The 26592-nt window shown below is 35.0% G+C and overlaps 1 protein-coding gene across 1 annotated transcript in view; it reads left to right on the top strand.

Moving 5' to 3' along the window:
* MSRB3 (methionine sulfoxide reductase B3) overlaps positions 1 to 26592 on the top strand; it is a 164615-nt gene that overhangs the window by 24730 nt on the left and 113293 nt on the right. Inside the window, exon 2 of the mRNA XM_030866383.2 lies at positions 25000 to 25108. Within this exon, the coding sequence (XP_030722243.2) occupies positions 25000 to 25108 (109 nt within the window). The remainder of the gene's footprint in view (positions 1 to 24999; positions 25109 to 26592) is intronic.

The following is a 26592-nucleotide window of genomic DNA, read 5'->3' as shown; positions in this document are numbered from 1 at the left end:
GAGTGAGGCGAGATTTCATTCATGAATATACTTCAACCAAAACAACATATCACAACAGATTGAATGCAGAAGCAGAGATGAGAATCCAGCTGTTTTCTGTTAAGCCAGATATTAAAGAGACTTGATTTGCAAAAAAAGTATAAAACTCTTCTCATTAAATATATATTTTGTTTGTTTTGAATAATATAGTTATTTTTCACTGAAAATGTCATTTTTGTAATATGTATTGTTATTTTTATTTTTGTTATTCTTAATGGAATAAGCAAATGTTTTAAAAATTACTCAGCTTTAATTCTAATATAGTAAATATTGATGGGTATAACCACATAAACGAAAAGCATTTGGGGTCCTTGATAACTTTTTTAGGAGTGTAAAGAGATCCTAAGATCAAAAAGTTTAAAAAATGGCTAACCCTGGAGATATTGAAGAAAATGTTCTTCTTTATGCAACTTTTCTTCAGTTCCCAACCCCCCATATCCCTGCCACTCCCTCTCCCAAAGCTGGAGGCAATTCTCCTTCCCCTGAAATTCCATGTACTTTACTTCTACCTCTGTAAAGGCATTGAGTACATATTTTATGTTTCCATCTAAGCTAATATGCTTTTTGACAGCACAGACTATATCTTACATCTTTGCATATTCATCAGCTCCTAAAACATTGTTTTCCATGTAGTAAGAATTTATACAGGTGAGCTGAGTAAAATTTGGTATCTTAAAATTGTTATCTCTAGGGACTTCCCTGGCAGTGGAGTGGTTAAGACTTTGCCTTCCAGTGCAGGGGGTGCAGGTTCGATCCCTGGTTGGGGAGCTAAGATCCCATGCCTTGAGGCCAAAAAACCAAAACATAAAACAGAAACAATATTGTAACAAATTCAATAAAGACTTTAAAAATTGTCCACATCAAAGAATAAATAAAATAAAATGTGTCTATTTAAAAAAAAAGTGTTATCTCTAAATGGTTTGGAAGATTGAGGATTCTGAGTAGCCAGGGTTCTATTGTTTCTTATAACAAATACAGAAAGATCTCTGCTTAATAAAAGAGATGCCCGATTCTGCAATTTGGCCAATTGATTTTGAGAAGTAAATGACTGATTGATCATTCATTCAGCAAACATTAGTTGAGCATAAACTGGGTGCCAGGTATAGAACTTTATTGTAGACATTTAAATTAGTGGTTTCCAAATGCTAGTCCATGATGAAGTGCCTTCTTTTCGTAAAGAAATGAGAAAAATAGCAACAAGGAAATGTTTTCCCACAAAACTTAAATATATTATTCAAAAGTATGTTCTTTATCTTGAGATTGCTTTCTGAGTTCTTGGTGATAATATAATTTTCTTTTCTGATATTATGGTGAGATTAGGGTTTGGCGCTTTTTGTTTTTATTTTGTCCTTACCTGACAAAATTCAAATTTGTCAACTGTTGGCTGGCCCTTGCAGTTTGGGGGGGACATTTTACTAGCTTGTGGAAAACCACTGATGTAGACATTCTTTTGGCATTTATTGGAAAGGGATTTGGCCTTTAGGTGGTTTGACGCTTTAAATCCACTAGCACAATCAGCTCATTTATTCTTGAGCTAATTACCAACTTTGTAAGTTCCCCGCTTCCCTGTTTATATCATCTCTTTGGCAGTTGATTGTTCAACTGCAAGGAAAGAAGTGAAAGGAAATAAAAATAAACCCAAACCCAAAAGCTAACAAACTAATGTTAGTCAAATTTTGGATGTCAGAGTTCTAGGGGTTAAAAAAGATGGAGAAGTAAAAGTTTTTGACCAAAATAGGGCATTTGAATTATCTAGATCTCAAGTCAGATTGCACTTTCAACTTCCCACCTCTTCACAGAAACTGCTGATTCCTATGAAGGAACCAACTGGTTTTAATTTAGATTCTTACATTTAAGCACCATTAACAGTTGAGATGGCAGAGATAGCAGGGTGGGAAATGATGATCCAGAAAACTCATTTCCATAGAATCAGTTATTTATATAGTCATTCTTTCACTCAATAAATGAATGGCTGTTAGGTGCCAGGTATTGGGATACAAAGATGAAAAAGACACTGTCCCTATGCTTAAGAGGTTTATAATCTAGAAGAGGGAGACAGAGATGTAGGCAAATCAGTGCCTTGAAAATTGTTGTAGGGGATATGACATCATGCTTTGTGCCTCACTGGGGACCCAAATGGGAGAAGTTAGGAGTGGTGGGAGTTGGGAGTGGTGAAAGGACAGTAAGGATATGGAATGAAGAAAGGTGTGGAGGTGGAAATAGGAAACAGCAGACCTATTTGGGGGAAGTTATGAGTATATTGGTATAGCAGGAGCATGGGGTGGGTTGGAATGTGGAGGTATGGCAAGAGAAAGGGGTGAAGAGTTAGGCAGCAGCTAGATGTAGAACTTTAGTTGCTTTGTTCAGGAATTTGGATGTTATCCAAAGGATTTACCAGAATGTGTTCTGTGGGATGGCGATAGGAAAGGAAGGGGTTTTGTAAGGTCAAAACCATTTGAGAGGCACCAGTTGAGAGAAAGTTAAGCAGGTGCATTTTATTGTAAAGCCTCTCAGACCCTTTATATTGAGTAGCATTTCCATTACTAAATTTGTTTGAAGGGGTATTGCCTGTTTCACAGAACATGGTTTGGGAAACCCTGCAATATGCAATGGGGAATCATTAAAAAATTTAAGCAGAAAATTATAGACAATTATGTAATCTAATTCTATTCTCAACACATAGTGTGATACTGCTCATTAGGTATTGTTCAACCCATATTTTTTAACACCAAATAATTTCAAAGTGATGTCCTAGATATTCTGGGAGATTAGAAAGATGTGTAAATTGTGACTGGCATTAAAAAAAAATATTGGTTATCTATAAATGTTATTCATCGGTGCAATTATTTGAGTCAAAAGCAATACAAAAGTGAAGAAGTTGAGGATAAACTTGAGGAATTATAGATTTTCTGGGTGGTTTTTGCTCAGTGCTGATTTCTAGGGGGTGTTTAATGCTAATTCTTTTCCCAAAGATTGTCACCACTTAGAAGAATGTGCTTCTTTTGCCTCTTTTTGGACTTAGGATTGTTTCTGGCTAGGGTCCTCATCCAAGCAGCTCAGGGAGCACAATGGGAAAAAAGCTGCCTAATTGAAACTCAGATATTTTTGCGGGGGGAGTGGGAGGAGTAGCTGTTGGTTTGTTTGACTCTCAAAAGTACCGTATTATCAACATATTGAAGCTTTGGTAGGTGCAAGTGGACTCAATTCTAGGCATCTTTAGGTTATATATCCTAAAGATGTATCCAAGGCATTTAGAGAAACGATTTGAAGGTGAAAGGGAAAGAGGAGCTGCATGTGGTGGGACAGAAAGATTAAATCTATCAGCCACATTGTCTATTAGGAGAACATAGAATCAGAGTGTCTAGAGTGGATTGGTAACAACCTCAGGCTTTTCATTGCCAGTTGTGTAGTGGTCAAGAGCACTGGCCCTGGAACTATAACAGATGGCTTGTGTTCAAATCTGTTAAATCTTTCCGTCCAGTTACTTAAGGGCTGTGCTTCTTACCAGCCGTTAAAATCTTATGTAGATTACTTAACCTCCCTACGCCTCAATCTCTACATCTAAAAATGGGAAAATGATAATATGTACCTTATAAGTTCCTGATGATTAAAAGAGCTAATAAATATGAAGTGCTTAGAACGGTGCCTGCCATATGGCAAGGGTTTCATCGACTATTATCCTGAGGAGATCTTTATCCTACCATGGAAATCAATCCAAGAGTAGTGCATCTTCTGGCCTAAATAGGATTCTATGTTTGCAGAATGGCCTGCTAACCCTAAGTAGGATTGGGTATAAATGGACTGTTAGAAATTTCCAATTCATATAATTCTGAAATAAAGCAAATATTTGTATATTTAAATAATAATAAGAGCTAATGTTTGTGAGCATATACTATGTGCCAGGAGTTATTTCAAGCACTTTTTACCAATTAACTTATTTAATTGTTATTTTTGAGTTGAGGAAGCTAAGGCACTGAGAGGGTAAGCAACTTTTCCAAGGTAACACAATTCCTTAGGAGCCGGACAAGGATTCAAACTCAGGTAGTCTGATCTCATAGATCACACCCATCCATTGTGATATATCTTTCATCTAAATGTATTCTGCATTTTAGATTGGTTTGTCAGTGTTTGATTTCATTTATTGCAAACATAAACTAAGAAAAACTAAGTGGGGACTTCCCTGGTGGCCAGTGGTAAAGAATCCGCCTTGCAACGCAGGGGATGCAGGTTCGATCCCTGGTCAGGGAACTAAGATCCCACAATGCCGCGGGGCAACTGAGCCCGTGTGCCACAGCTGTTGAGCTCGTGTGCCTCAACTAGAGAGCCTGCGTGCCACAGCTACAGAGCCCATGTGCCCTGAAGCTGGTGCACCACAACAAAAGATCCCGCATGCCTCAACAAAGATCCTGCGAGCCGCAACTAAGACCCTATGCAGCCAAAAATAAAATAAAAAATAAATAAATATTTTTTTTAAAAAAAAGAAAGAAAAACTAAGTGGAAGAACATTAGTTAAAAATTAAATTTGTTAAAAAAATTAAATTTGTTAAATCATTTCAGCATAAAAATATTCATTTTTCTGTTCTAAAGAACAGTTGCTCCTGGTGTCACATGTTAGAGCCATATTAACTATGATTCTTTTGTGGAATATAACTATGAGTTTGATTTCACCAAGGCATCCAGATGCATGTATCCATTCTTTAGAACTGTTTTTCACTTTCCACCTCAGCTACATTTTTTCAGGGTAGTGTGTACGTAATGTCACTTTATATGCATTTTTGCAAAATTAGCTACTTTTTCAGTTATCCTTGCAAACATTAAAATAATTAGGGTTATATCAAATCCTAACCTATGAAATGCATGCTTTGTAGGATTTGACAATGGAGAGCACTGTGATAAATTGTACTTTTGCATTCTTCAGTGTAAAAAAGGTTAGATAGCTCTAAAAGTAATCACATTGTTGCTCTACTTTGTTGGTGCTAATGTAGCTGGGTTCACTTTTAAAGAAAACTGGGCAAAACTAATTTGCCACTAGATGGAGCCCTGGCTATTTGGGTAGAAATAAATGCAACCGGCAGAACATTAAATCACTCCGTCATATCATGCTGGAGGGCCCCCTGGTATTTGAGGCCCTCAGCTTTTCATTGTAGAATGCATCTTTGTTCTTCGCCTGACCTGCAGAGTGACATCACTCCCTTTCTTCCTGTGCGCTGGCTTTGACACAAGCCAGATGGCCGTGGCCATCGGTAGGCGCGCAGGCCGCCTGGTACAGCAGTTGATGAAACAGGATAGGAAGACGTTTTATAGTCAGCTGCAGGAGCACAATGAGGCTGCAGCTTTGCTAAGTAATTACATTTACCGTGCGTACTTTATTCCTCACAGAGAAGGTCACAGGAAAAAAATACATTTTTATTTATAGTGTTGTGAGGTATAGACCTTTGATCTTTTATTAGTCAGTAGTCTGCTCCAAAGGAATGCTCTATTTTCCCTGCTCTGCAGTCACTCGTGAAAAATGACATGTTTATTTATGTTTAATGGTTCTTTCAGGCTGTGCATTGTGATACTTACCTTCCCTCTTCCTCCCTTTTGTCTCCAGTTAGTAACACAAAAATGTTTTAGTTTTGTAGTGAGTTTAGTTTGGAGAAATCAGAGTTCAGGCATGTTAATACAAGCAGATTTGTGTCAGATATACTCCAGAATGATTTGGTAAAATATATTACTGTTTATTATGTGTTTGTTCTTCGAGGAGGTCAGAAGAGACCAGGAGCAGACTTTTATTTTGGGGGGGTGGGGTGAGGGATGAGGGTCAGGAAATGAACGAGACGTTAAATTTATATCCATTTTTGGACATTTAGTAGTTAAGGTCACTTATAATGCTAATTTAAAATAAAATATTAGAAGTTACTGTTAATTTAGTATCTTCCACCTTCATTAGAAGTTAATCTTTACCAACTGAAAGATTGTACAAAACTTTAAGGAAAATCCTAGCTGAACTTTTCTTTAAAGTTTAACATTCACCCAGTTTTGAGATCCTTCCACATGATTCATTTCCAAAAGCTTTAAAAAATATTTTTACCCTTTTTAAGGCTAGATTTTGAACATTATTTACAGAATTGATCTAGAAATTATAAATCATAAAATCAAATGAAAATTCATGGTTGATATGCCTTCTTCAAACTTAACACTATTTATAAAGTGAAGCCTCCTAGTTGTCCTTAGGTTATTTGACTCTATTTTTTTAAAAATATGAAACTCTAACAAAAGAAATCTCTTAATCTTACAGTATTTTGCAGTCTTCTCCAGGGAGGGAGATTTGCAAATAATTGCTGGAAGAAGGCAGCGTGGTATGAGGAGAGAGCGGGACTTTGTAGTTGTATAGAACAAGGTTTTCTAATTTTTTTTCCACTGGCTATTTGCTTTGTGCCCTTGGACCTTTGAGCCTTGGCTTCCTCACATGTGTATTGGGTGATAAAACCTACCTTCTAGCTTTATTGTAAGAATTAAATGACGTAATATATTTATATTTGGCCCTAGACAGTTCCTGTCACTTGTTAGGAACTCAGTAAATGTTAATTCCTTTCAACTGTTTTAAACTTCGTCTCTTTTCTCAACCTCTTGCAAAATGTGTTCACAGATTACACTGCTATTATATAGTGTGTATTTTATTCATAAGATATAAATAAGCCTGGGTTGAAAGTAAGCCCACCATATGAAAAATAGGCATTTGAAATTTATTAGCACTGTGTGTGTGTTCAGTTCCAGATAAAACCGTAACCATCAATCGTGCAGTGAATGTGTTTAACATTTGTGATGTTTTAATTTGTTTTTGTTTTCTTTTTTTGTCTTACTCAGCTCTTGCCCCTGTTCTTTGCCTCTCGTTTTGTTGGTGAAGATATCACAGTGATGTCTGCATTCAACCTGCTGCATTTGGTGACAAAGAACCAGCCAGTAGCCCTGCGAGCCTGTGGGCTTCCCTCAGGTTGCTGCTTCTTGTACTATACTTAGTAAGGGCACTGGTCCGGGTGGGGGAGTGTTTCTGCTGCAGGAAATGATACACCATAATCCTTTGCTGAATTTCGTTTTCTTTTACTTGGGCCCTAATTTGAAGACGGAAATTGGTTATAAATCACCACTCTACTTTGAGTACCATTCATTTCCACAGTCCTTACAACCCCTGGAAACATTGTCCAGTTTCCTCGCTCAGTATATAATTGTCACTAATATTTCATGATATCTTCTTGTTCTTTAACGCACACTACAATCTGAAAATCGTAATGTTCATAAGAGGCTGGCAGCCTTGATAAGAAACTGCTCCAAATCACACAAAATAGGACATTCATCTTGTTAAAGGATAATGAAAATGCTTTTCATTCCACATGTGGTCATTCCTTTAGAAAGAAAAAATTAAAACGAGCAACTTTAGTGTAATAAAGTTAGTTATTATAAAGAAAACATGTTCTATTTAACAATGAACAAATAAAGAGAACTAATATAGCATGTGTTCACTGGTTCTTAAATTAGAGCCACCACCCTTTTTAAAAATGGGAGTTTAAGCATTTAAACAACTGAGACATAAAAGTCCAAAATTTTATTATGTGCTTATTTCATGTTTAATATTTTAATTTTATTATGAAAATCACTATGGCCAGATATAGTCTGTGAACATTATTGTCAATATTATTTATATTTTCTTTTAGTATACATATCTCTATTACTATACTGTATAAAGAATTTAATTCCAACTCATTAAATATTCATTGAATATTAACTATGAGTGCCAGACATTGTGTGAAGCAGTGAGGATACAATGATAAACAAGATCAAGCCAATTTCTTTAACAAGCACAAGATGGAGTTGGAACTGTGTGAAGACCATTGAACCATATGGTGATAAGACTAGACTAAAAGTATTTATGCCTGGGATGTTAGGGGAATCCAGAAGATGCTTCTAGCTCTTTGCTTAGGGGAAGAGATTTTGGAAGGGAGGGAAGGTCTCTGAAGCTTAAGGAGGGCTTCATGGAGGATATAGTGCTTGAGTTGAATTTCAAACTATGAGCAAGAGTTAGCCAGATGTCCAAGGAGAGGGAAGGACATTTCTAATATATGAAGTAGTGTGGGAAAAACATGAAGACCTGAAAGAGCAAGGTATGTTCAGAGAAATGCAGGTTACTTAATATGGCTAGCTTGGGTAGGTGAGGGCAAGTAGAAGAGGTAAGGAAGGTAGCCAAATCATGTAGTGCCTTATATGATGTTTTAAAAAATTTAAATCTTGGGGAAGGGAGGAAGGGGGAGTAAAATGACTTGATTTGCATTTTATAAGGATTATTGATTTAGTATGATGGAAGGTTCAGTGCTAGTTCCAGATATTTCTATGAGAAGGTGGAGATGGCAACTTAATTAAAAGGCTTAATTAGAAGGATAAGGCTTTTGTCTTGAAGCTGTACTTGAATAGTAAATGCACTATTTTTTTAAAAAAAATAGATTTTATGTCTAGTTGTGGTGACTTGAGAGGCCAATGAAGCTTAATGCATGGGGTCCACAACCACTCTTCCTGACACTTTCGCTTCCCCTACCCCGCCATGCCCCTGCATGCCACCATTGAGTATGTTGGAGGAGCTTGAGGCTGGAGGGACTCATGAGGTACTGAGAGCCTTAACAATGATCATTACAGTAGGTTTGGGAAGAAGGGGATAGATAAGAGAGAAATTCAAGTTGTAGGACTAACAAGGTTTATTTGTTGAATTGTATGTAAGCTTGAGGGAGAGCATCAACCAATGTAGTTCCTGTGCCATGTGGAACTTTTCCATAATGATATACTACATATAATAATTGTAGTATGAAAGTTATTTAACTGATACATAACCATGTTTTCCACTGGAAAAAAAAAAAACAACCCAAGATATGAGAGCACTAGCATAGTTCTTGTAACATGAGTTTGTCATACACCAAGGAGGCTAAGTATTTACAGAAGCTTATTAATTAACATGGTATCCCTCGATATATGACAACTGTGGGATTAAAGTGTTTCATAATGAAATTGTTTAATCAAAATATGTGTCTTTAAATTTTGATATCAAATGATTCAAAGATAAATTCAACAAAGCTGGTAATGTTTAAGAAGTAACCATTATAGTACAATGCTTGAGCACACAAATTCTGGAATCTGACTGGATCTGAATTCCGGCTTTGCCACTTAATTGGCTGTGTGCCTTGGCTTCCTTGTTCGTAAAATGGGGATAATAATAGTACTTACCTGAAAGGGCTGCTGTGAGAATGAAATAGGTTAGGATGTGGAAAGCGCTTAGAACAGTGGCTGGCATGTAGTAAGCACTATATATAAATGTTCACTAGTTCACTGTAGACATCTGTATCAATATACATACATATATATTTTGTATTTTTCTAGTACAATAGACTTTTAAAAACATTTAAATATGTCCCATCTTTCATTTAACTATTTTTACTTTAATCGGAACCACAAATGCACTTTATGTTTGAGAAATAACCATCTCAATCTGTTGTTCTGATCTCTTTATTTTACTTATACATCCTGCTGAACCAGATTCAAATCCTATAAACATACAACACATTTCTTTTATTCTTACTATCCAGTACTGATGGAAGCTCAGAGAGACTCGGTCTTTCTTACTTAGGGCTTGTAAACCCATTTTATTTTGATAAATGATTTGACTAAAATAGTATTCCATAATTTCTTAGCCATTCAAGCACCCGGTATTTTTTAAAGTGTTATGAGACTCAGTCTTCCAGTGTCCACGTATTTTATAACTTTGATGTTAGCAAAATCTTTGTTACCATCCATTTCTCTGACAGAATTTTACTCTTAGAAACATAAATATGTTGAAGAAATTGCTAAGTTTAACAATAATGTGAAACAAACTATTTAAATTTTGAAAAATAAAAATGAAATTGAAATGGAAATTCTGGTCTTTATCACTTTATACAAGTAGAAAGGGAAGAGGTCAAAATTGGAGATATAGGAAATTAAGGTAAAAGTTTGACGTCTTGCTTTAATTTACTGTTCCCTGGTCAAAACCCATCGCAACAAAAATCTCTGTAAATCAAAAAGATTTCTGCTCCCTAGCCAGTACCCTACTAATTTTAGTTTTTATTCAATATGAAATAATTCCAGAACTGAAAAATAATTGGAACAGGCTCTTAAAGTTGATTATAACTGGATTGACCTATATGAAGGCCATATTCCAGAAGGCTGACCTATCATTTTTCAGCTTCGACTTCCTTTTCTTCTTATTTTTAAATAAGGCATAATTTCAATTTAGAGCTTATTAAGTGCATCTGAGTTATGGTTTGCTCATGTTTGTAATTAAAGGTAATTTTTTTTTTCTCTCAGAGCTCTTCTTAATTTCCTATAGCAGTTTCTTTTATGTATTAAAAAGAGCACTGGAATAGGAGTCAGAAAACTAACCACAGCTTTGTCATTAACTTGTGAGACCTTGAACGTATCAGTAAACCTCTCCAGATCTCAGGCTCTTTATTTTTCAAATGAGGAATTTAAATTAGATAATCTATTCAGTTCTGAAATTCTGTGATTTTATGAACTGTCATTGTTTTTACTTTGGCTTTGGGTTAGTCAAATCTTAAAACTCAGTACTAATTAATGGCTGGGAATTTATAGAAAAATCTGCTTGGTTGTGGTGGGAGGACAGAAATATTTTCCATGTTTGAACATTAGAATTCCTTGCATCTAAATCAAGACTGAAGCATTATCTTAGGAGGGATTAGGAAGCACAATTTTATACATAGTTTCACTGCTTGATAGAAATGAAGTCTAATTGTAGGTTAGACTAGATATCATGGTAGCTTTCAGCCAAGTGAGAGTATTTGTCTAAATAGTACTAATTACAGTGATAAATTGTGCTTTTCTCTAACATCATACACATAATATGTGGTTGTTACTCTTGACTTTAGTGGCATATTTAACAGTCTCCATGAATTGAAGAGCCACTCGGCAGTTTATGCAGCTTGTAAAGATATTATGTCATAATATTCCAATGCAGAAATTAGAAGTCTTAAAGACAGAAATTTTGCAAATGGTGTTTGCAAGTCATAGACTATCATCTGTGTAAGTACAGCTCTCTAAGAATCAGGGGCTTGTGGCTCCAGAGCTTAGCACAGTGCCTGGCACTTAATAAATATTTGTTAAATGAATGAATAAACATTTGGAAAGTTTACATGTAGGTGAAGTGATAGCTATAACAGACAGTACAAATTTATTTGAGGCTTTTTTGGGTCTCAAATAAATCTAATGAGGACGTTAAATTAAAGTTCAGCGTTTGGTTGCCTTTTGAATATATTGTAAAAAAACTTTCTCTTTTCTCACTTTATTGCATTAATACAATATGGTAGATTTCTCAGGTATAAATCACATTGTAGCTAAACAAATAACAACAACAGCACACACAAAAAAAATGGTAACACAGATTCAAAGTATATTATCCAAACTTGCTTTTACTTCTTCTCTCAAACAATTTGAGTTTTGGTGATAAACTGTTTGAGGAAGGGAATAAGTACATATTACACTTACCATGAGAACTAAGAACTCTGTTTTTGATTGCTTTTCTCTGGAGCAAATTAATATTGTTTGCTGTGCTTTAAGTTCTGCATTTGTAAAGAGGAAATACAGATAAGCACCAGAGCAATACCCATAAACAAGGAATACTACTATTCAAGTTTGAGCTGGCACTATTTCATTAATAGCATCTGACATTGTATTTACCTTAAAAAAATTGAAGTCATTGGTGTGTTGTTCACTTACTGAATAGATTGGTTTTCTATATTAGTTTTAATTTTTAACCATTTTGCGTCCTGAAAACACGAACCATTTCCATGTTTTTTTGTGGGTTTTTTTGATAAAAGTTATGGCTTTTCTCCTCCAGAAAATACATATGTGCACCTATACAATTTTTCATATAATTTCAAGATTTTTTATTAGATATTCTGATACTCATAAGAGAGGTCTCTTTGACCACAGATTCAGAGCCTGCCTTCTAAACACAAAACAATATAAAAACTCTAGTCAGAATGTATAATTTCCTATTTCTGTATTGATATCACCAATGAAATTCTCTCCCATGAGTTCAGTTTAATGCCTTCTATTCTCCAACTTCACCATTCTTACATGTTCATCTTACCTAACTTATTTATTTGTATTGAAAGTGCTTTGGGGGAGTTTTTTTTTAAGAAACAAATGTTTTTTTAAGACAATAGACATTCAAATTTCAACTCCCCTAATTCACAAAATAATTTGCAATTAATTGATTGAACGGTATCTACTTTTCCCAGTAGATGGCACTAGATTTACATTCTTTCACCGCATGAAAGGTTATTGATATCATTAGCACATAGGTGCATTGTGAAAACTTAAAAGTATGTAAAGAATATTCAGTTAAGAACACATGGATTTACAACCACAAATTTTTCTGCTTATATGATGTTCAAACAGTATTTGTAGAGTGCAAAACCTTTTTCCATTTTCAACAGGATTCCAACTCCCTTGTGCTTGGACGTCTGATCGAAATTGTCTATCATGTGTAGACTTTCTATAAACTAAAACACGTTTTCATAAATTAACTTATCTTGTATCCAAATAGCTGATTTAACAGTAATTTATAGTTTTATATGTAGCTAAATTTTCTTCAGCAGACCACCCAAGAATTAAAGAAAATTTCACATTTTGTTTTGCTATGTTTTGAATTTTTATAGAATCTTGAAAATGTTATGAGTTTAACGTGTTGACTGTTAAGCATGAATCCTTTTCTGCATGAATAAAAATATTTTTGGAAGCTAAGAAAAATTATATTTAAAATGTTGATTAATGAGTACTCTAATGCAGCTATATTCTTTTCTAAAACAAAATGTTTTAGTAGCTCCGTGATATAACAAAGTATTAGTTAACGCTGAAAAGTTGCTGTACAGCATATGATTATTAGATGAGTTTTAAAAGTCGTTTGTGCACAAGGCTAAATTGCTATAGAATGATAAATACATCTGTATGAATAAGGTGTTGGGCATATGGTTTGTTAAATGTGGATTTTGTTAATTTTTTCTTAAATATAGAATAAATTCTTCACATACATTAATAATTATAAAATACATAGCAAAATCTAGTAGCAACAGAGATAAAATGGGCATGAACAAAAAGTAAATTTTAATTTTGTTTGAGAAATTCTCTAATTAACGACTAAAGAATATAAAATATTATCAGTTCTGAAAACAAATGATAATTCTACAGAGTTAATTTATCTAGACAATATGCACTTTTGGGGAATCATATAGGTAGAATTATTAGAAGTTTATTTATCTAAACATGTTCACAGTAATTTACCTGACAGATCATAGAAGGATTTATTAAAACGAGCCATCTTTTGCTCTTAACAAACACGTGTTTAATGAAGGAGTGGAACGTGAATGAGAGTTCACAAAGAGTCGCTAATATTGAGGCTAAATACTTGATGAATATTCATTGTCAGTCTTTTCTAGCTTATAGCTTCATCCCAAACATTTTATTTAGAGACTGAATTTCTTATGGCCGCTTTTGCTAGATACATTTTAATTTAAAATGCTTTGAATAGATTTTACCGAGATGCAGTGGCAAATTATCTCTAATTATTTTTGTGTCTTTGCATTTGAAATCAACCATCTGAAAATTTAAAATCCCCATTTTATTTATTTTAATTACCTCGTTTTTCTCTCCTTTTTACATTTAGTATATTTGCTCTTGTATTAGTCACTTAAAAATGCATGTCATAAAAATATACCATGGGGACTTCCCTGGGGGTCCAGTGGTTAAGACTCCATGCTTCCACTGTAGGGGGTGCAGGTTCAATCCCTGGTCGGAAAACTAAGATCCTGTATGCTGTGTGCATACACACACACACACACACACACACACACACACACCATGTGATGACAAACATATCCGTTATTTAGGTGATTTTTCAGAGCTACACATTTATAGAATTTAAATTTACTCAGTTACTACTATGGTTAGCATTTCCTTCAACACTAGATATATTTATTGTATTCAACCACGTAATTGCAAGTGAAGAATGGACTGCTAATCTAACTCGCTAGATTACTTAAATTTTAAGCAAGCAAAGATAATCTAAAATTCTATAGCTATAGTTTTTAAGATTTTGTTTTGTTACAGAAATGCATGTTCGCTCACAGAATATGCTCTTCGTGGCATATTCCGTTTTGATTAATAGTTTAATATTTCTTGTGCAAATTTTAAATAACATCACAGCAAGTTTCAGAGCTTGCTGTCCTGTTACTGGTATTGATGAAGAAAGAGACTGGAAGCATAATCTGCATTTACTAGTTTGTTTTTACCACCAACTTGCTTTCTGGCCCCAGAATCTGTTTTGTACCTTTTATTCCTATTCCTCATCTGTAAACTTAGAATGAAATACACTCTTGTCAAATCGTTCACAGATAGATATTACCCTCAAGTGTTAACATTATCTGACATTTCCCAGAAATTTATTCTGTGCAACTTTAATCCCTGTCTGTAAGGGAGAATAAACTGGAAAAATATAAAAAGTCAGGGGTGGAACATCAAATAAGTCTGGGAATGCTGATAGGTTTGATCATCAAAATCTATTTCTATTACAGGAAAACCCTTGGTTCCTGCAAAGTGAGCTACAGAAAGGTAGAGATTTTTTTGTCTGTTGAGTTGACTACTCCGTCTTAGCAACTAGAATTATGTCTATCACATAATAGGTGTTCAATAAGTATTCGTTGAATGAATGAATGGTGATGAACAAGTAGCAGCATCTTATGTATCAGAATAATGCCACGTAGTAAGTAATGTGATCTCTGTTCTTAAGGAATGCACATTCTGAGAAAGATGGCCACTCTGGGTCCAAATTTTGTTATCTGTAGAATGGAGGGAGTTACATACTTCGTGTTTTTATGATTCTATTTACACATTTCCTCCTTTGCTTTACTATTGGAGGAAGGAGTAGAAGAAGTAAGAAGCATCGTGCTTTCTGCCCAGAATGGCTGACTAGCTTCTTGGATTAGGATTTGAAGTAATGACAGTCCTCCTGGAGGATATTGAAGGAACGCGTAGATGTAATTATAATTAGCAGGAGGTAGCAGGAGGGGAGGATGGTGGTGTAGGGGTGAGAACAGGCTGTGGGCACATGGGTTAGTGAAAGATGGGCATGTTAATGTACAACAAAGCCTTGGTTCAAGAGAGAAATATATTGAATGAGAGAATTAAATGACGAAAGCTGCAAACGAGGAGCTTGCTCTCATTAACCAGGTGTGTGACCAGGTCACATAACTTCTTTGAGCCTTGGTTTCCTCATGAGGGCTTTGGACTAGAAGATCATCAGTTCCCAAATTATGAACACTCATTCTACTAATACCCTGTAAAACTGATCCCGTCATCAAATGGAGAAACTTTGCATACTACCATGTTTTATAAATTCTAAGATGAGCTGTTTTTACATTTCATCATCTTGGTAATGAGGATGCAGCTTAAAAATTATTTTGATAAGAAAGTATTGTGTCATGGTTTGATTGACAACTCTTTTTTACTTTTCTGGTGGAGCATAAAATAATGGTGCGTCAAAATACCACATGTTCAATAATGCACATCAGCATAAGAAAGTCTGTAAGAAGTCTTTATTAGGAAACCCATGTAACCTAGATTTTCCTGATCTGGTTTGACTATAGAAACTTCTCCTCAACCCTCAAGAGGAACTACTTGTGAACATTGTTTTCAGAGCCAGTGTTTCACAGGATATGTTTTGGGGAATGCTGGATTAGGTAATCTCATAGTCTTAAATCCAGAGAATTAATGGAATATTAGTCATAATAAAATATTTGAAAGTGGAACTCTAGAGAGGTAATAAAGGATTCAGAGTAGTAATAAAGAAAAAAATTTAATCCATCATTTATTTTTTTAAATTTCACTGGTTTATTAAGCAAATATTACTGTTGCAGTTTTTAAACTAAATTCTAAGAAACATAGCCAGAGCCATCATTTAGAAAACATCTTTTAGGAAGAAAATTTAAATAGTAATAATTAAAATGGAGAGTTGAATAAATATTTAAATACAACATACACTTATTTAGGGCTTACTCTTCTTAGGGCACAGTGTGAGGTGCTGGGGATGCAAAGATGACCGAAATTATCCCCCAGTCCCTCAAGGACATATTGAATAATTCAGAAGTCTTATGCCTTTTCTTTAGTTATCTGGCTGATAAAGAAAGCTGTACATTTTTTGAATTTTTTTTTTCTCCAGAATCTCTTAGATTTTCTGGAATGTATAGCTAGACTCAGATTTAGCTGTCCACTGAGTGGCAATTGCAGACGTATTTTCTGCCCATCGAGCTTAGTTAATTTAGATTTTAAATTGGATTTGGGTGATAATGTAATTTTAGAAATTTACAAAGCTGAGCTCTTAGACAACATAAGTTTTATTTTCTTTCTAACAAAAGCATACTTGATGTTACATGGAAATAAAATTCTGCATGGTAATCTAAGAGGGGGCTCCTTTCCTTCCTTTTTGTGGGTGGTTACCTCTCATCTCCTCAGTCTGTGCTCCCAAGGCGGTGAGGGAGGATGGGAGAGAGAACTATTTTTTGCAAGTCTTTTTGATTGCATGTGAAATGTAGAATGGAAATGAGCCTGTCTGTTTTTAAATTTTTTTTTCTGTACTGGCTATGATGTTCTAGTGAAGACCGATACTGGAAAAAAAATTAAAAACAGGGAACTCTAACTTCGTCAGACATTTCACATGCAATCAGATAGACTTGAAGTTAAGTAACTTTCTCTTCCACTGTTGTCACTTGATGATGGCAGTGCCTTTAAAACTTCTCTTTTTACTCATATGCTTTGCAAGTAAGAAAATGCTTTTTTGGATCAAGACATGTTTTAAATATTTCCCTAAACTCTAGTCTTTATGGTCCACATTAATACAAAAGTCGTTGCTCTTGTATTTGCATTACATTTTGAAGTACTGATGAGTACTCTTTAGTTTTATTTGCTATCCTTAGAGAATGCTGATAAAATGACTATCACGCCTGTATTCAACAATTAAAAAATTTGTAACCCACAAGTAAAAGAAATGTAAAATGTGGTTTCTGTCTTACAGAGTTCATTCAGATGAGTGTATCATCGGATGAATGTAGTGGTAAAGCTCTCTGTTGTCACCTCTCAAGAAAATCATGCAGCCTTACAGATTACTTAATATCAAAGGCTAGAATTTAAAATCATACTAATAGACTTTAGATACTGTGGCAAATACATTTACTCCCATTGACTTACAGTGAGAAAACATTGGCATATTTCCCCTTTAATTTTAAAACTGCCTTATTTCTCAGCTGCCCAATTTTCCCTCTTCCAAATCAGAATCTACATTTTACCTTGGCTATTTTGCTTTGTTAAATTAGCTAATCCCACTTACACGAAAGACTCTTTGATTACCACCTTGACATTGTTCATATTTGACCACACTACATCTATCAGCTTGTCTGGATGGAGTTCTCTCCCCTATTTGAATCTTCTCTGGCCCTGTGACCCTGTAGATGCTGTTTCTGCAAATAATGTGAGTTTTCCATATCCCAATTATAATTGGACCTAGTCAATGTAGGTGGGCAAAGTTTAAGAGTGTTAATGTCTTCTTTGTTAACTCTCTTTACACAAAACTTTGCATGTATTTTTACTATAAGACTGCACATTGTATTGATTGTTTTTCTTATCTTTTCTGCTACAGTATGTGCTCCCCTAAGGCAGAAACCTTGACTTATTCATTTTTAACTTTCCAGTACACATCACAGTTCTTAATTCACTGTAGATGTTTAATAAATAGTTGTAGAAGGTATGAATTAATATTAGGCTCAACAGTTTTTGTCTTCAAAGAATTTATAATCTGGGAAAATAAAGCAGAAACAACTGACGACATTTGAGAATAATTGCAATATATTATATTAGCTCATGTAAATAGTACCCTGCAGGGTAAATACACTAGTACTAAGGATATTCAGATGGAAGATCAGAGTAGGGGTGAATTTATCAGGATATGTAGACTTGGAAGGAAAATTTCCTTGAAAATATTTTCTTAGTTTATCTATTCAAACCTTCAGTATGGAAACCAGAAGGCCAATTTTATCATTCAACTATGCACCACTAAACCATATGGTCTTGTTTAATTCAAGAAGTTTAAAATGGTGTGTTGCCGTGGCATGCTTATACGTCCATTAATGTTAATTAGAACTCTGTGCATGCATCAATAGAATATAACTGAAACTGCTCTGTAGAACTGTCTTATATGAAGTAATAGAAAAACAGCAAGAAGGCATTAAATGTGATTATTACTATGAGAAATAAAGATACGATTTTTCTCACATATAGAAAGGAAAACAAATCCTTACCTTAAAAAGAAACAATTGTCTGCTTTCTGATTCCTAAGATCTAGAGTTTTTGTTTTCCTTTTGTGTTATATTTAGGACTTAGAGGACAGATGAAATTAAACCGAACCTAAATGTAAAAATCAAGAATGTTTTTAAAAAATGGAAACTAAGTTGAGGTACTAATTTTATACTTTCTTTAGTTATGGATGTTCCCTGCTACCACCTGAAGCGGAGAGTTACTGAACTATCTCCGAAGGGTAAAAACATTGTTTGGCCAAAGGATTTTGCTCTCTAGGCCTATCAAAAATTCATCACCAAAGAATGTCTGTTGAGTCTCTTATACATGGCTCCAGGTTGGGAATGATGATCTATAGTCTGAAAGGGATGACATTAAATACATAGAGCAAATTAGCAGAGACCGCATGTCTAATTCTGTGTTCAACGTCCAGCCAAGCACTCTCTGAGAGCTATTTTGAGTACACCACTTGGCTTAAAGGATTTCACTTGGAAGGAAGGAAGGTAATGCCAGACAATGTCTGTACCAAGATATGCAATTGTAAATTTCCAGATGTAAAAGCATATTCTTTTTTTGTTGTTTACCTACTCCATTCATATTCAGGTTTTAGTATTTGCGTTGCAATTACTTGTCTCCATCTCTACCACTGGAGTATGAACTTTTCCGTGTATTCATCTCTTGCATTGGCCATTTCCACTGGGTGTTCAGAAAGCTCTCCTTTCCGATAGCAGCATAGTCAACTTCCTCTCCTCCTTAAGGCAGGGCGGTGCTCAAAAGTCACCTCCCTGAGTCTTACCTTGACCACTCTATTTAAGGTTACAGCCCTTACTTCTAGCAATCCCAGTCTTCTTTGCCCTGCTCAGTTTTGCTTTTTCTCCATCCTGTATACTTAACACCTTCTAAGAGGCTATATAGTTTTCTTACTTATTTTCACTGTGTTTTATCTGTCTTCCCCTACCCCTGCTGGAATGGGAGCTCCATGAATGTAGGATCTTTATTTCGTTCACAGATATATCTTAAGTACTTAGAATAATGCCAGCGTATAGTAGGTGCTCAGTAAGTAATATTGAATGAATGAATGAGTATTTTTTAGTACAGTGCCTGGCACTCTGTAAACACTCAACATTTTTGATGACTTAAAAAACCAGTAAGAAAAATGTCAGATCAGTGGTCCTCAAAGAAAGTCCTACAGCCCTAGTTGCATGGAAACCAGAGGACTGAAGCCAGAGTGGCATGGCATCTTAGATTGTATGTTAATCTCAGGAATGTTTTTCCTGTATAGGTCTACGTTGAGAGAAAAAATCAGAAAAATTGAGCATGCTTCTACAAGCATGGAGCTTTTCTTTCTTGTGCTTTGCATTTTTTTCTTAAAGCCTTTATTAAATTACTAGAGTGCAAAACAAACAAAACACAAGAGAAAAATGGTTCATGGCATATAATTTTATATTCTATTATAAAAATGGACTAGATTTGGTTTTTATAAATGCCCACTTATTTAGAAATTCCTAACACTGCTACATCTGGGATAAAAGTTTCTTTAATTTCCCAGTATGACAGACTAATAACCAACTGAAAATTATAATTTATAGTGAAAATTAAAATACACCATTTTTAAATATAGTAGCAAGATATTTCAACATGAACTTTACTGTTTTAACCTAGTTAATTCAAAGCAAAACAAGATAGTCTTATCTCTTATTCACTTATTATTTTGGGAAGATATTTAATAGTTTCATTTTTTCTGATCCTAGGACCAAAATTAAAGTTATGGGATCTTTGGATTTTGTTTTGTTTTGCTTTTTCGCACTGAAATATAAGATTTATGACTTAAAAGTGCTCTAAGATTTAGTTAACAGATTTGATTTACTTCTAAACAGGACTTTAAAAAGCCTTTCAACGTTTTATAGACTTTGTGAGAATCCCATTTGAACCTTGTCACTGACCCTATGCTGAAGGAATGAACACAGAGAATACAGACATTGGCTAATAGACAAATGTTTTTACTTTTCTGGATGTACTGTAGTGATTATTACTTTTCTCTCTTATTATCTTAAGTTGTTAGTGATAGTTTTCAAGCTGAAAGTTATTGCATAATTTAAGAAGAAAGAAGAAATTTGTAGCATAATTTTTCCATGGGCATTGCAGTCAGATAGCCTGGGATTTGAGTCAGTATATCTATTTGCTGTTTGTCCTTAGTAAGTTATGTTATAACCTCTCTGAGCCTCAGTTTCTGTATCTGTAAAATGGGTGTGACATTTACCTCCTAGAATTATTGAGAGGATTAAATGTAGTTACGTGAAAGTGCCTAGAAATGTGCCTGGCACGTAGTAGGCACTCAAATTTTAATTTTCTTCTCTTCTTTCAATTCTCATTTTAATCATTTTTAAAGATAACTTGTGAGGAAAATACTGTTCTAAGGGAATTATTATGGAAAAATAATTACCAATAAAATACTGCAGCACACTGAAATACCTGATCTGGTTACCTTTTAAAATACAGTTTTAACTTCAGAATTCAGTGTAATCAAAATGATAATATAATACTGCATTTGTTTAGACAGTGTTTGTTAAGTGCTAATTGCTATGATCCTTATAGCAGACCTCTGAGGGTGGTAGCACATAGAGAGACCCATTTGTCTAAGGTCACGTGACTAGGAAGGAGGCAAGGCAGAAAGTGAACTCTAATTCAAGACAATACTGGCTTTGAGGCAACAATATGGAACAAGCTTTGATATAAAAAGAGACTTTGGGCATATTTTAGCAAATAAATGCCCTTGGATAGGATTCAAGGTGGGTCTGATATATACCAAAGTTACTCTGTATGGAATGGTGTTATGATTAGATACCAAAGTGGCAATATTACCCTCTCAGATATGCTTTGTGTTGCGTGTGTATACACATATGCTCACTTGTGGCTTCGAAGTACTCTATTAACCATTTAAATAAAGGAAAAAATCTTTCCCTAACATACTTCTAAGCCAATTTAGGGGTCATTGAACAGATGTCATATAATACTAATGTTAAATTACCCTGTGTAATAAGAAAATTACAGTACCTAAGTGAAGATAGTAAAGGGAAACCATCCAATGAATCATTCTAGAATTTCAAAATGAAATGATTTCTTTGAAATTAACAGTGGCATCACATGACTTTAGAAAAGTGAGTCTGATAGGGAAAAGGGAAATTAGAGACAAAAGTGAAGCCTTTCTGTGTTTATATATGCCAGCTTTGGGTTATGATGCTAGGAGAGCTAATGTAATAGTACAGCTTTCAATTGTCCAGGAAGTGTATTATTATTAAACTATGTGGCAAGAAATTTATTAAAATCTGACTAACTTTTCATTGTTTAGTATTAAATCACGATGGTTGTTTCTAGTCCACATATACTTCCTTTTGCTATTAGGTACACTTTAAAAGCCTAATTATTTTGAGAACATAGTATGACCAAAGAATAAAAATGTACAAAGTTTGACAACTTTAAATAAACACTAGCATTTCTTAAAGAACAAACCTCACTTACAGTTAGGAAACAATATTTATATTTAAGGTTGAAAAGCCAGGATGTAGGAAAATTTTGCTAATTTGGAAGATGACCTTTAAGTGCACCAAAACCAAATAATTTGTAGGCTATGACATAGGGCACATTCCTACAAAATTTGTGTGAATACTGCTTTAGTGGTTCTTGAAAGACAAACAAAGAAAGCTGGAATGAAATCTTTATCCCCCTTACAAATAAGACGGAGACTAACAAAAGAGTACAGCAGCACTCTTTCAAAGCTTGCCATTAAAACGAGGTCTCTGTAGCACAGCTAATGAGATGGTTCATAGTAGAAAACAATCTGTTTTTAAGAATGTTTAGATCAAAAGTAATTTCTAATCTATGAAATAAAGTTTTTTCAATACCCTTCATTCACCAGTGAAGCTTTTATGTTTGTCTTATTTACTTCAATCAGATGTTTTCAATTTTACCTTTTTTCCTTGTACAAATCCTTGACATGGTTCGTCAATACTGACCAACAGTTTTATTCTTTTTCTTCAGAAAAGAGAGATTTTTGAGAGAGGGAGAATGAAAAAGAGAGAAACATCTTTGCCTAAACGATTTGCAAGCATCTGTGCTTTAAGCTACTTTTTATGAACACTCCTTAGTAAATGACTCAAGGTAAAAAAGCAGAAAAGCATCCAATGTTAGGAAATTGCAATCCAATACCATGTAATTTAAACCTGCAGTTGCTTCTCTTGTACTAAATGACATACAGATGGGTAGCTTAGTTCTCTCAACTTTGGGAACACAATTGGCCTTTTTGTATGAATGAACGTATATTAACAAAAATATTTTAGACAGAATTGTTTAATTCTAATTGTATAGATTTTAATTATCTATGCCATTGGAAAGAATAATTTTAACCAAGTTATTTTGTCATGGTTAGATTTACAATTAATGAATTTTGGGGGATAAAATCCACAAAGATACAACCCTTTCAACATACAAAGCAATAAAAACAAAAAGTTACTTTTTAAGACGTCTATAGCAAATTGAGCAGAGACTCACCTATCACAGCCAGTTCTGCATTCAAGTTGTGGAGAGGCTTGTTCTGACAGGACAAACATTTCTCAGGGAATCATTTCTATCTCTTAGAAAATATTAAAAGTGTAAGTAGTAGGTATTTGCATAAAGCCTAGTGTAATATGGGGTTCAGTGAGATGAGAGACCAACATGCCATTAGTGTGATTTGCCAGCTGTTCCTGTGGATCTTTTCAGGCCAGAGCAGGGCCAACATCCTTTGTGGAAGGTCAGAAGAGGCGCTATTTGACAACCCACAGGCCTACTCAAAGGTGTGTTTTGCTGTTCGGCTCTGGTTTGCTCTTTTGCTGCCTCCATATTTTCTCATAGAGAATCAACCACTCTATCTTGGTGGCCCTGATTCTGGAAGCTGATATCCTTCTTCAATCCCACAATCAGAGTCAGTGGTTAGTTAAGTTTCTCCTGTTTTAATTTCAGTGATCTCGTATACTATGACATTAGGTGCCTTAAAAGTAAAAGAAGTAGAAAGCATTTCTATTCCTAAATCATATTTCTTTTATGTTTCAAAACAAATTGAGTTTAATACTTGGGGAACAAAGCAAGCTTTCTTTCAGTAATTTCGTAACATGGTAGGAAATTTTTGCATGTGGTGACATCTGCGTGCCTCTTTCGCACTGTGATGGAAAAGCAAAGAAAAGCAATTTTACTGCAGTGAGTAAGGGTTGCTGTGTCTGGAGTTATTGATCATCCCGTGGTACTCATGGGGGATTGGTTCCTGACCCCCTGCAGATACCAAAATCTGAGGATGCTCAGGGCCCTTATATAAAATGGCGTAGTATTTACATATAACCTATGCACATCCTCCCTTATACTTTAAATCATCTCTAGATTACTTATAATACCTAACACAATGTAAATGCTATGTAAATAGTTGCCTTAGCATGGCAAATTCAAGGTTTGCTTTTTGGAACTTTCTGGAATTTGGGGGGGGAATATTTTCCATCGTGTTTGGTTGAATCCATAGATGTGGAATCTGTGGATACAGAGGGCCGACTGTATTTCTTTTCAGTCATTTGTTCAGGTAAGACAAAATACCCCATATAAGCGGGTATTGTCTGGACATTTTATTGCGGTCTGTATAAGTTGAAGTAAAAGCTAACATTGTTATTAGAATCTAATTAAAATTATTTTACCATTCAAATATATTTAGCCAGTGAAGTCTTTCTAAGTATACTTTATAAAAAGAAAAATGTAGGTCTCTAAATAAAATCACATTCACTTTTGCTTTTCTTTGTCTTTCCTCCCTCCCTATTTTTCTCACTCTTTCTTTGGAACTTCTTGAATCTGCATTAGTGTAAATGCCTTCTCCTGCAGTCTATTAAATGTTTCTTGCTGCCCGTTTAAGCACGGTAAGATACAGTCTTGCAAGAGATATTTGTTTTTAAGAACTCTTCAGAACCTAGTGAAGCCTCTGACAGAATCACAGAGAATTCCTAGCTGTGGAAAGATACATCTTTAGGGTTCAGTAAACAAATAGGATAGTATTTAAATCACCCAGGTTGGAAATTGAATGAGGAAGGTTTCGGGCTATTCTACTAAAACGAATGGAGAGTTATTGTTTAATATAATATGCCCATCCTCTTATATATACAGCATAAATGCTTATAAATAGAGTTATGCTTTTTGAATTCATTTGAAAAAAAAGAAATTCAAGGTACTGGGAGACGTAAAGGATGTATTCCCACCTCGTGAATGTTCAATGGGTTTTTACTGTTGCCTGCCAGCAGCTTTGGCTATAGCACATTGTCAGTGCTCCAGTGGAATCACCTGAATCTTGAGTACCATTCTTTTTAAACTGAGAGAAATAGCCAGCTGCAGTTCAGGTAAGTTTGTCTAGTGTGTTAGGGACTGACCTGGTCATTGACAAGTGACTGCAGAAGCTGTGCTGTGATGGCCAGCCAAAGCAGTTATTTAGGATTCAAGCTAAAAGTCCTCCTTCTCCCACATCCTCTCTCTTTCCAGGGTCATGTAGGGATAAAAAGAGCTGTAAGGTGGTCTTTTCCCAGCAGGAACTGAGGAAGCGGCTGACACCCCAGCAGTACCATGTCACTCAGGAGAAAGGGACCGAAAGGTAAGGCGAGCTTACGAAAACGCCATTAAGCAAGAGCTAGTTTTCTTCATCCTCCTTATCCCCCCGCCCCACCTTTGAATCCTCTTCCTTGCCACTTAATTTAAAGGATTCTATACTTATTTGCTAAAGTCTACAAATTAGTATCCTTGAAAAGGTTGAAAATGGTATTGCTTAGATTAAGACTAAGTTTTATTTATTCTTTCCCCCATTTAATGAACACTCTATCTTTTGTAAAGTAACAAGGCTTTTGTTAAGGGCCTGTTTCTAGTTTACTACAAAATGTGTGGAAGTAATAGCGATTTAGGTACATTTTTTGGGAAGACATCAGAGTAAGCAAAACCATGAGGGACATGGCACTTTGCCAGGATACTGAAAATTTGAAGGTGGCCATTGTAAGTATAGACGTTTTGGCTGCAAAAAGAAGGTAGCATAATTTAGTTCCTTTCTACCCCACTCCAATTTCTTTTTGAAGCACATGTGGAGAAAGTATTTATTGGCTCATTTGTGGTTGGAATGTCAAAAATTTTCAATAACTGCCCTCACATGGCTTGGGTCCTTGGAAGTTTGCCCTAAGTCCCGAAAAAAGAGTTTGTTCACTTCCAAGACTGTTTGTAGTGAATAAAGTCTCTCTCAGCTGATTCCAGCTCAAAGGTAACTTGCCAAAGTCCAACCATTTTGTTGTCTAATTTATACCATGGAGCTTGGCATAAGGCTGTAACTTACCTCTGATCCAAATTTATTAATGATGTAACTTCTTGTTTTCATTCATGAACTGAAAGAGCTCTTTACCACACGTGGGGTCTTTGTTAATAGGCAACACTGTCTTCCTGTCACAGTATATACTGTTTACTGAATTCACCAAATGCTGAATCTCTGACAACGTACACCTTTACTGCACAATGAGTTAGCGATGGACTTCGGTCTTGGTCCAAGTCATCTACCCGTCCTGTTGTGTACATGACTAGCAAAATGATTTAATGCACACAAACAACTAGAGATTAGGTCATTCTTAAAAATTCTGTTTATAAAAAAATTGGACCTCATAAAGAGGGTGAAAGGATAATAAAAACAAGCTGCAGAGCACAGACTTTTTGTTGGGCTAGCACAGCTGATTTGTATTAGCTGAATGACCTCCTAGCCTTTAAGATTGTTAACTTAGAAAAATATTCCCTTAAAGCTGCAATATTCCTTTTCAAACCAAAAAATAAGACTCCTTCCACTGGAAGTGTTGGACCCTTCTGCATTTTCTGGTATATACTCTTGGACACTGTAGAGTAGCAGAAATCTTATGTAATAATTTTTTTTTCTGTGAATCTGTACTACAGGCTTCTTTTTTTTTTTAATAGGAAAAAAAGTTTTCTAAGCATTACATAACTAGATGGCCTGATTTTTAAAAAAATTTAACCCACACTAGTTTGGAGTTGTTATATGCACATTTTATTATACAGATTTGAAATGTATTAGTAATGTTCAGATTTCCATAT

This window comes from Globicephala melas, chromosome 10 (assembly GCF_963455315.2).
Source record: "Globicephala melas chromosome 10, mGloMel1.2, whole genome shotgun sequence".
Taxonomy (NCBI): Eukaryota; Metazoa; Chordata; class Mammalia; order Artiodactyla; family Delphinidae; genus Globicephala; species Globicephala melas.
Note: the sequence above shows the minus strand (reverse complement) of the source record. Positions and strands in the feature narration are given on the sequence as shown.